Here is a 12,416-nt window from a genome sequence, read left to right as displayed (position 1 = left end):
TCTCCCAAGCAAAAGGACATGTCGAACAGCGCGGTCGCTTACAGTGCCTTTGTAACTGGGGCGTCTAGTGGCACTCTTGAAAGAACTCGTAAAAAGGTGCTATTTCAGACTCTTTCCCTTTCTATAGGCAGTAATTGGAAGCAAATCGTTGAATACTGACGACATATATTCGTCTCTATGAACTATGGATTCAAACGATTCGTCAATTCCAAAGGGACACGGTCATTTGTGTTTTTTTACTCTCTTTTCCATATACTAAGATCTCTCAACATGGGAAACTGACGTGATCGCTATAGTCTCTATTGACAAAAAAAAGATTTCATTGTGTCACATTGAGGATGAAATCTCGGTCATCGCTGTAAATACGGCGAAGTCTCAGAAATTGTGACTTGGGAATGGCATTTTTGTAAAACTGAGGATGACAGGACTGATAATTTAAGTAACATGTGCATCTGTGGGTTTGTAAAAAAAACTGAGGTTTAAATTTTTCCATCTTGAATTTTACCATTGACGTCAAGGAACAAAAGACTCTCTTGGGTGATGTCGAATGTATATTTGATGGCTGGATGGTAAGAAGAAACAAATTTGATGACAGACATTTAACAATGTTCTTCATCAGAAGACACCCCATCGTCTATGTATCGTTTGTAAAGACCGGGTACACATCTTGACGCTTATTATTATCAATAGACCAAGAATTATTTTGAAGGTCACTTTGTCCCTGTGGTAGGGATCGACAGTTTTCTCCTCAATACTTATTCCCCTGACGAAGGCCGTAAGGCCGAAAGTTTGGGATTATATTTTTTAATATTTTTACGTTTTATTCATATTTTTTTGTAGTTAGTTCCTTTTTACCTTTTAAACGTGGCTATTGTTCACTAATGCCTTATTCTTATTTACGTTTAATTTGAGCCACTTCATATATATATATTTTTTAAAATTCTATGAAAGACTCCACTTAATCTAAGAGAGTGTTTGTTGTTATACGTTTAATCGTGCATTAAATGTAGCTCTAAATTTTTTATATACGTCTTTATATGTCATTCAACATATATTAAACTAGAAATACTGTGAGCAGGCTCACAAAAAGAATACCCCCGCTTTAAACATGAAATTAAATATATAACCTGTAAATTCAATATGGAACTGACGCTTAATTCCTTCATGCAAATCTACATACCAGTCTTCCAATAAAATTTCATGAAATTCCCAGGAGCAGTTAGGGAGGAGATGCGTTTAAGACATATTCTTGCTTCTAAATGTATAGTACAGTGAAAGCGAGCTTGCTGATCATCTTGAACAAATTGTCATTTTTACCTGTAGTCCAGCAAAACACCAACAGTGTTTGGTTTTAATTAAATAACACTATAACAATAAAGTCGAAAAAGATAGCACTTTCCGTATATCCGTTACATCCTTCATTTCGTTCATTATAAAGCTAGGACATCGTTGCTTCTAACAGAGAATTTGACTGTCTTTGTGGATATAAACCACTAAAATCCCCAAAAATCCATTACAATGTTAGCTAATCAATTACACGATATGAGTAACGCTGACCATCAGCTGACTGTTCCTATACTTGGTGATATTGTCATTTTCGTGCTAACATATATACTCAATACTGTTTGCACTCATATGTGGTATTTGTAATACATGACAGACTGAGAGATTTCTTAACGACTGACTTGGCTATCATTTGGGGTATTTCATGGTTGTTGTAAAGCATCGAAGCGTATACACAGTCCCCGGGCATAGCCATACCCGTGAATGTAGGTCATGGTGTGGTCGGGGAAATTAGTTGTCATGTGACTACATTCATTCATTAAGTGTATTATCAAGTGATCCAAAGTGTGATCTGAAAACGATGTGTACGGCATACCAACATACTTTTTGGGATAAAATCAACACTTTCCAGTGCATGTAAGACTGATAGGTAGGTTAACTTATTGATGCCAGTCAATTATTGAGAAATCTCTAAGGCCGAACAAAACTTAATGATGTTTCAGATAACCTGCTAATTCTTATTTTTATTTTATTATTATTTTTTTTAAATTGAAATGAATCAAGTTTGTCAGGATAAAACATGTAATAAACTTAGTCCACTGCCAAGAGCTCCCTCACATATGTGTTAACAGCGATTCTAAATATTTAAACAATCAGTATTTCTAACTCTTTGTTTTCCATCTAGGATACGAAAAAAATATTTTGGCTTTACTTTCTCCTTTTTTTCTGTAAGACAGACGGCAGGCTTTCTAATTATTTCTTTTTTCAAAATCACAAATAAATACTTTTGGAAAGTTTGTCTGAAGGAGGGTCGGTAGGGTGACCGGAAACATAACAATTTTTTTAGGCCTATACGGGATGTTTTCTATATATATACAAATAATAAGAGGTTTGGGTTTTAAACTCTCAGTTTTCAAAGACGGTGTGAAAATGATTTTTTTCTCAAATTCTTAAATATTTCTTAGTAGAAAAATGCTCATAAAAACTTGGAGTTCAAGGTTAAATAGGACTTTCCTTTTACATATCTTTGGATCCGTCATAATTTGTATTTTGTGTACCATACATGTACACGTATATCATGTATATTTACTTAACATTCAGGTTACAAAATATGTCCAATCGAAATCTGTCTTGATTGATTTAGTTTGACATTTGTTGTTTACACTGTTAATGTTTGGAAATTGATTTAACTATAAATGGAACATACAAATGTGAAAAAAAACTGTATCAATAAGCAATCAGCAAAATTTCAGAAATTTATTGAATACATTCTTGACATTATGACTAAAAAAATTCAATAGATAATTCCGGATTTCTGTGGAAGTTTATAAATGACAAATGCTCCAGTTTGTTTTACTTCGAGTTTTATATATACTTGTACTGTAGTTTAAATAGTGTATGTTTCTGTTTCCTCATTGTGAACATGAACTTGCATTCTGATGTCTCTCTGAATTGTCCTTCTATTTTAATCCTTCAGTATTTTTGGCTGATATTTGATAAGTAATGTAATTAAACGTCAAATTTTATTTTGGTCAACCAAAATATTTGTGTCGTTTTCAATTGTACACTGAACAGTTTTGTATTTTTCAGAAAATATAAATCGACGATTGTAAAGTTAATAAGCCCTTATTTTCGTTATCGAAATTTAAACAAAAAATAATGCAGCACATGTGCTACAATGAAACATTTCTACTTCTGTACATGAAAATGGAAGGTTTAGTTTTAATGAGAAGAATCGTGTTCAAAACAATTTTTGATACCCCTAGCTCGTCTCGTCTTACATAACACTTTTGTGATATTTTGAAACTTATTGCACAAGAACAATTTACTATATAATGGTTCGCTACTAGAATTAGTTAATATTCCGTAACTTGAAATTATATTTAATATACGCTTGTATTTGCAATGCGAGGAGAAAGTCAGTCAAACACTCTAAAATATATAAAATAAGTAGGTACGCTATAGCGTGACGGACGGACGGACGGACGGAGCCGAGCGCTACTAGATTAGCTTTGACCATGGGTGACTTATATAAACATGATGTAGAAAGTCAAATCCAGTCCTGAGAAGTTCTACAATGTACAATACAAGGTATTTTAAAAGTTTTAAGTTTGTTTTATGATCTGCCCGCAATATTCAGTATATAATCAAGACAAGACTGAACACTCTCGGAGACTTCTGGTACACCAGCAGTGGCATCGATCCAGTCGGATAGTTTAAAAATATGAAACTACCAAACAATATAAATATTGTAAATTTCAGTATGCTGTACATTAGTGTTTGAAGGAGAAACCTACATCATCAGAACCATGGAAGATTGAGATTAAAATTTAATTACCCGTAACACACAATCAAAGTTATTCACCGTTAGCCTCTTCTGTATGAATGATTTTGGGTCCAATTCATACAAAAGTAGTTTCAAGATATTGAAAAATTGTCTAGAGGCAACTTTTCTAAACAAAAATATTGAGTTTACATTCGAGAAAATTCATTCTGAGACATTTTCCAGTGAAGAAGAGTAAACGTCGGCGGAATTCTCATCGAGACATAAAGATGAATAAATATCTAAGGCAAAAACGAAAATCCCAACTGTGCAAGGCTTGAATCGGTGATGAATTTCATTACTTCTACTATATTTTATATTATGTATTACTATACGAACCTGAATGCTTATAAGATGAAGGGTACGCTTCATTTTACTGTGAAACTTTTATCATTTGACAATAATAGCATTGTTTGTGAACAATAAAACATCACAATATTTAAATAATATTATACCCCCACTTGCATAGATAATGATTCAATTTAATGAAACCTTTACAGAATCTTCATAACATTGTGCACCTTCGATGTTAGATGTTAGATTTAGATCTGAAGGTTTCCCATCAACAAACATTGACTTTATCATTCAATGACTTGGGGGTTCCCGTCTCAATTCAGTAATTCATTCTACACAGCTGAATGGAATTTAATGAAACTTTCACAGAATCTTTATTTTATATTACCATTGTGTACCCTCCTTTTATATTTTGATCCAAAGAAATTTGGAGGTCAATAGGTGCATATTATCAGATGCAGAGTGGTGGTATCAATTCAGTGAACATTGCGAATAGTTGTTTCTAGTTTCTTTTAGATCTTTCACATTAATTTGATTTTCTGTATGATTGATTTTAGAACAGTTTTACATATTTTCACCTGTTAGAATGCACTTATATGGGGAAAACTTCCCATTTTATGGTATATCGGGGGTGGGGGGATAATGTGTGGGGGATTTTGAATGGAAAAGATGGGGAAATTAATTTTTTTAGTATTAACTGATATGTAAAATGTATTAAATTAAATTATGAATGGGTGTAAATGAAAATGAATTTAAAACTATAATTTTTGATTTGTTAATGTACATTATTGATACGTAACTTGCAATGGGGATTCTATGGGGGATGGGGATTTTTCTTGGCCAAAGAGGATAGGGAAAATGGGGAACGTGGGTGGTATATAGTGTAAGTGGGAAATTTATACCATTCAAGAGCTGTACTTATAATTAAATATATAGACATAAGGTGGGCTTTGTATGGGGATACTACAAATTCCCCAACATGAAATAGTTTAAGCCCTATTCTATGCGATGTTCAGTTGGGGCAATGATGAGTACATGCTGTTATTAATACTTTTGTAATAGACAACATTCACATCTGTTCCGGAAAAGTATTCCGGGCCTAAGATGAGTAGACATTGCAGGGAGTCAAAGGAACAGAAACTTGATTCGAATTCTGAAATGATACATACATTATACAAGCATTTCAGTCATTTTCATGTTCGGAGACATATTTCCATATATAACTTTAAAGTTCAATAGCCCTGTCTTTGTCAAATGAAAAATTGTAAACCAGATTCTACAAGATTCTACGTAAATGGCAATTGTGAAAGAAAGTCGTCTATACTTACATTCCTTTCCAAATCCATTTTTATCCCAATCTGAGTAGGAATCAGAGAACCCATTTCTTGTAGTCGTTAAAACAATCAAGTGTTGAATATCTCTCCATGTCAAGCTTGGACTGAAAAAAAAACACACACAAACACACACATATATATATATATATATATATATATAAACGTTTCAGAATGTGACGACTCTATTCGCTACACTGCTCCATCGGATCATATTGATACAGGGAAGATATGTAAACGTATAGAAAGGTCTGAAAAATTCCCAACGATGTCAGAACTGTCAAATTTGCGATGCAAATTTTTGGTCGTTCCCTCCGCGGGACTCGAACTCGTACCGCTGTGACATCTATGGCAACACCGCCTGCACAAAGTCCAGCGCCCAAGACCACTCGGCCAGCTAGCTATATAAAAATATAGCTTTCGCTGGCCGGGTCATTCCTCCTCGTAGGAGACGTTTGAGACGTTTGTATCATATTGATTTGTTGTGACATGCATCATTAATTTGATCCTCTATCCTACATAATAACATCTAAATGAACTGTCCCGTACAACCATACATCGTGTACCGAGTTCCAGCCCTAGATTAATCCTACGAGGAGGAATGACCCGGCCAGCGAAAGCTATGTTTTTATATAGCCTAGCTGGCCGAGTGGGCGCTGGACTTTGTGCAGGCAGTATTGCCATAGATGTCACAGCGGTACGAGTTCGAGTCCTGCGGAGGGAACGACCAAAAATGTGCATCGCAAATTTGACAGTTCTAACATCGTTGGGAATTTTTCAGACCTATATATATATATATCAAATATACATCACAAAGGGCGTCGATGCCAACATACATTAAACAGGGTGTGGATAAAAACAAACATCATACAGGGTGTGGATAAAAATAAAAATCATACAGGCTGTGGAATAATACAGGGCGTGGAAACAAATTAAGGCTCTTCATAGTAGGAAAGCTCTTACAATACCAATTTGAAGTACATGACGACAAAGTAATGGATGTTATCTTTACAATAGTTGCTTATGTAGAGGCATTGCCATAGTAAGTTGAAGAAAGATTTAAATAATTTATTCCTCTCTTTAACTAAATTGAAAGTCAATTCTACAGCAGTTCAATTAAACGGACCGCTCTCAAAACAATAATACCACCTATCTAACCAATTATACCTGTCTTCACATTTTCTTGGAGATAAAAAAAAACGGTATGTACCTCGCATCACATAAAATAATGAGCGCATCAAATAATTATTGCATATTTATTGTGGAATTGCACCTGTCATACAGGGATTTAAATAACTTAATCAGAAGAGTTAATGATCATTTAATGCGCAAAAATATTTTATTTAAGAAAATAGAATGTATTTGATGAACGCACTAAATGTGCTGGGGGAAAACAAGTACTCCCTATACCACTCTGAATGAATATTAAAAGATATTTATTTTATTGCGTATATCATAGGGAACGGCTATGTTTTTCGGAACCTATTGTACTTACTTTTCCTCATAAGTTAGTGCTATAATTCCCAAAATATTGTCCATATTTTGTCTTTTAAATTAGTGCTATAATTCCCAAAGCTAGTATACTCACTTTGCCTTTAAATTTAGTGCTTTAACTTTGCTTTTAAAGTTACTGCAAAAACTTTGCTTTTAATTTAGTGCTATAATTCCCGAAGCTATTATACTAAATTTGCCTTTAAAGTTAGTGCTATAATTCCCGAAGCTTTTATACTTACTTTGCCTCTAAAGTTAGTGCTATAATTCCCGATGCTATTGGTGTAGAATATGATGTTCCTTGTATTCCATCACTTGTACACCCGGAGGACGTCGTCGTTGTTGTCTATTACGAAATGAAGAAGTTGCTGATCCCTTAAACATGGTTTGTATTCAAATTAGAAAAATTGGGAGCAATACTAATTTACTTCAAACACCCCCAACAAGTTACAGAGTTCAGAAGACCTCAGCACGGTTGATATCAAGAACTAAGAAACATGTTCAATAACACCGACACTCATTTCTCTCCTATGGCTGTCAGTACATTATCGGTGTCAATATCACATTCTTATGTATGTTTTTAAAAAAATCTTCTTGACAGAGCACCCACATATTTACAAAAACTAGTCAGCTACTATATACCTGCACGTTCTTTACGATCAGAGAATAGTGCACGGATTGAACAACCTCGTGTTAGAACCAAGACATACGATAATTGACGTTTCGATAATATAGCGACCACACTTTGGAATAGTCTACCTGGTTCGTTGCGGAACGAGAAATCTCTGTCGTGCTTCAAGAAGAATGTGAAAACTCATCTTTTTAAACTTGCCTATCCAGATTCTTGACATTTATTTCTGTTTTCTTTTAAATTGACGATTACAAGCGAATGCTATTATTACATGATCTTTGTATTTTTATGTCTTTGATATACACAAATGTATTTTTATCTTTTTATTTCTACATTAATGCTTAACCGTATTTCAGCTATAATTATATATGTGAATTGCATTTTTATACCATTTTTATACATATATCAGAAATTTCTTTTATCTTTTAAGTAATCTAAAATGTATATATCATTTTGCCTTGAAATGTTTAATAGGATTTGTGTGTTTTATGTGTCAGTATATATATATAATCCTACGATGGGGATTGACCCAGCCAGCGAAAGCTATTTTCATAGCCTAGCTTGCAGAGTGGTCTAGGGCGCTGGACTTAGTGCAGGTGGTGTTGCCATAGATGTCACAGCGGTATGAGTTCGAGTCCCGCGGAGTAACGACCAAAAATTTGCATCGCAAATTTGACAATTCTAACATCGTTTGGAATTTTTCAAACCCTTATAGTCATATATCTATGCTATTTGTGTCCAGAAAGATCAAATGCATCCTATTGCAACAATGTACAAAAAAACTGTCAAAGTCCAATAACTTCCATAAAATTGTCCGAAACTAAATGGCAGTGCGATATGATCGACTACATAATGTATCTAACAATGCTACAAAATTTGAAGGAAATCTGTCTAGTGGTTACAGAGGAGTTGTGTTTACAAAATATTCCTATTGTGTCAATGTACAATTGTTCGGAACAAAATGGCACTGAAGGGATTTTTTTTAGGGTTCTCAGGCAATTGTTAGACCAGACAAATGCTTAAATAACATAACAATGATGGAATACCCCATCGATGTGGTGATCAAAATAAAATGGTGGATGACGGAGTTACCACCTTCTTCATCATATATACCAGTCGATCCCCATATATCAGAAAACTTTATATGGATATTACAAGAGCAATGTTTGCTGTTACAACAAGTGATTTCGTAATATTTTTGTTCTGAACCAAAAAAAAAAAAAAAAAAATTCCCGACCCCATGTACCTGTGGTCTAAGTTTAATTATTCTTTAATTGGCATTTGGTTGACAACTATCATTGGCAATCATATCATATTTCCTGTTTTTATGTTTAAATTGAGAATCTTAAATTACATCATATCGAAATGCTAGTATATAAATCTGGACTCAAAATCTTGACCTCGACCAACTGATTAAAGTCAATAAAGCTCCGTCATACTTACTAAATATCTGTCATTTTGACTGCCTCCATAGGTAGCCGCCATCGCTGCTGCACAAACTTCTGAATACCAGGCATTTTGACCAATTTCAACACTTGTTATTGCTATAGTATAGATACTGTTAGTATATCCATCAGCATTGCAGTTGTCACGTGTCCCACCGTTTCCGGAAGCCCATGTATATATCGCCCCCTTTCCACCACGTCCCTATAGTAAATAACGAAAAATCAATCAGCACTTTCTTGAAAATGTTGTCAAAGGTGTTGTTATAAGTGCATACACTAAAACTTTCAGACTAAATTTAAAAGCAATTGACTCGACATTAAAAGCAATGTCAAATAAGGTATTGAAACCCAATTAAAAAAATATGCAAGTCAAACCAACCAGCTTATAAAAAATGCCTTTAACAGGAGAAATAGAAGAAAATATGAAATTCCGAAAATTTCCCTCTTTAAGAAAAAGGTCATTATAGTACGTGGGCTGAGATACCCCCCTTGCACCCCTCCCCCCACTCATCAACCAAAATATGATTTTCAAGTACCCTTATACTTCCCACTTACGAATCTTTTTGTCGCCAAAAAATAAACTGAAGCATTTTTTTGTATTTTTGGCTACTGTTTATACCTCATGGAGGCAAAAATCAATTTTTATAGTTTTTTGATTCTACAAACTTCTTCTATCTACAGAACAAAGTAAACTGACATATTTATATATCATCGAGTAGCACAGTGTCTCAGCTTTACAATGGTACCAAGAAATTACAGTAACACTTCGGGTTTTGCATTAAAATGAAAAAAAAACGCACCCCTACCCCGCCGAAAAATCGTTGAAATTCAATGTCAGAACCCTTGAGTATTAATGCTTCAGTAAAAAAATGGATTACTTGGTATTTTCTGTTAAGTTTTAGTACAATTTATAATTCTGGGGTTCTTTTGATGAATTTTAGCGATTTTGGTAATGCAAAAAATGGGATTTTCGACTTTTCGGTCAAAAGTCACATAAATTCAACTCTACAAGTTATTGCTCAACTAAAACGTCTCAAATTTGGTATCATTCGATAGATAATTTAATTTTCTACATAAATGATTCACGAAAAATTAATTTTCAAGAAAAGATTTTCAAAAAATGTTAAAAATATTAGACCTACCCCTAGAAAACTGGTCTCAGTATCAAATAGAATTCTCATTCAAAGCATATTGACATCGTAAAACTCATATATTAGGCATTCATAATTAAGATAATGATGTTCCTAATATATCTGATCAATTAAGGCGCTTAAATTTTCCCTTTGGGGTAACAATTACTATTAAATCATAAAAAGAGGAATTTTCAGAATTTCAGAATTTTCTTCTATATCACCCGATATTGTCTTTTTTTATATTGCCGTAGTTTAAATAAGCTTTTGTGTGATACGGTACATTAATATAGTGTCTTAGCTTCAAAATGAGCCTACGTAATAAATATTTGAACTTTTCATAGTCAAGTTAAGTGGAAAATTGCCACCCATACCCATGAATAAAATGCCTCAACATGAAATATAATGTTAATTGTTGGCATATTAACGGTGTACAATAGACATGTTTGGTACTATTGTTTTAATTATCGATGTATCCAACATATCTTCTCATTTCAGGCGCGTATGTTTCAATGTGACAATAATGAGTTTTTCATAAAAAGGGGAATTTTGATTTGTTTAGTTTGTTTACACATGCTATCCTAGGAAGGCTTAGACTGTCATACAATTGAGTCGCAAAAATCTTGGCTTTTTGACCCATTTGGGTACAAATGTAGGCTTATACTGAAAAAGAATCCGAGAATATTCCTTGGCGACAAACTGATTCGGTATTGGGAGGTATAAATGTACCTAAAAATCACCGCGAAGTTGATGAGTGGGGATGGTGGGGTGCACGGTGGACCCTCCCAGCCAATGGACTATAATTGTCACTTGGAAACGAGAAATAATCGCCTGAAATGAGCAGATATATTATACATCGATATTAAAACAGTAGTACCCAACATGTCTTTTTTGTATGCCAAAAATTAACATTTTAGTTCATGTTGAGGTATTTTTTTTCTGGGGTAGGGTGGCAATTTTTACCTGACTGGATCTGAAAAAGTTCAAATATATATTACTTAGGCTCATTTGAAAGCTAGAATACCATGTAAAGGTTCTATATCATAAAAAGTTAGTTTGAAATACGGTATAAAGAAAAAAAACGACAATAATGGGTGAAATAGAAGAAAATAAGAAATTCTGAAAATTCCCCTTTTAAAAAAAATAGGTTTCCGTTGTTCTCTTATGTAGAAACATTCTATTATCTATTGAATAATACCAAGTTGGATACGTTTTGGTTGAGCAATAACTTGTAGAAGTTATGCGACTTTTCATGAGAATCGATTTTTTGCAAGTTTTGACAAATTCTGACTATGAAAATCGCCACAAATCATCAAAAGAACCCCATAAGTATCAATTGTGTTAACTAAAAACAGAAAATACCAAATAAGCTATGGGGTAGGGGTATACATTTTTCATTTTTACCCAAATCCAAATGTGTTATCGCAATTTTTTTCCTGCAATGAAAGCTGGGACATTCTGTTACAAGATGACATCCATATATTTAGTTTCTTAATGCGTAAAAACATAGAAAGACTTAGACGGTCGAACAATTGGGTCACAAACATCTTGGCTTTTTGCCTCAACGAGGTACAAATATAGGCTTATACTGAAAAAGAATCAGAGAATATTCTTTGGCAACAAATTTATTTAGTAATGATAGGTACAAAGGTACCTGGAAATCATATTTTGGTTGATGAGTGGGGCGCACAAAGTCCAGCGCCTTAGATCACTCGACCAGATAGGCTATAAAATATGGCTTTCGCTGGCCGGGTCATTCCTCCTCGTAGGATTAATCTAGGGCTGTAACTTAGTGCACGATGTATTATAGTACGGACAGATCATTTATGTGATATTATGAAGGATACAGGATCAAATTCATGATGCATGTCAAAACAAATCAATGTTATACAAACGCCTCAGATTCTATTCTATACTGCTCCATCGCATCAAATCGATACAGGGAACATAAAATAAACGTATAATAAGGTATGAAAAACTCCCAACGATGTTAGAACTGTCAAATTTGCGAAGCAAATTTTTGGTCGTTCCCTCCGCGGGACTCGAACACGTACCGCTGTGACAATTATAGCAACACCGCCTGCACAAAGTCCAGCGCCCTAGACCACTTGGCCATATATCAAAAGAGAATAAAACTGCAAAACTGTAAAGTTTTCCCACTTACAGTCATGTACTCAACAGAAAACATTCAAAATTCTTATGAATCAAAATTACAATACCGGTATACGAACGAATTTAAGGCTAAATCCATCGAAACTGGCTCACAGT

The 12,416-nt window shown here is 34.1% G+C and overlaps 1 protein-coding gene across 3 annotated transcripts in view; it reads right to left on the bottom strand.

The window, feature by feature from the left end:
* The window catches only part of LOC148623257 (proprotein convertase subtilisin/kexin type 4-like), a 46,607-nt gene that overhangs the window by 15,900 nt on the left and 18,291 nt on the right, over positions 1-12,416 (bottom strand). For all 3 annotated transcript variants that reach the window (XM_088564969.1, XM_088564970.1, XM_088564972.1), the window contains exons 8-10: positions 9,017-9,220; positions 7,185-7,288; positions 5,449-5,558 (exon numbers count right to left, since the gene is read on the bottom strand). In XM_088564969.1, the coding sequence (XP_088421095.1) occupies positions 5,449-5,558; positions 7,185-7,288; positions 9,017-9,220 (418 nt within the window). The remainder of the gene's footprint in view (positions 1-5,448; positions 5,559-7,184; positions 7,289-9,016; positions 9,221-12,416) is intronic.

Source organism: Perna viridis, chromosome 2 (assembly GCF_037379345.1).
Source record: "Perna viridis isolate PV_CMFRI_1.1 ecotype Kerala chromosome 2, ASM3737934v1, whole genome shotgun sequence".
Classification (NCBI taxonomy): domain Eukaryota; kingdom Metazoa; phylum Mollusca; class Bivalvia; order Mytilida; family Mytilidae; genus Perna; species Perna viridis.
The sequence above is the reverse complement of the archived record's forward strand: the minus strand, read 5'-3'. Positions and strand labels throughout refer to the sequence as shown.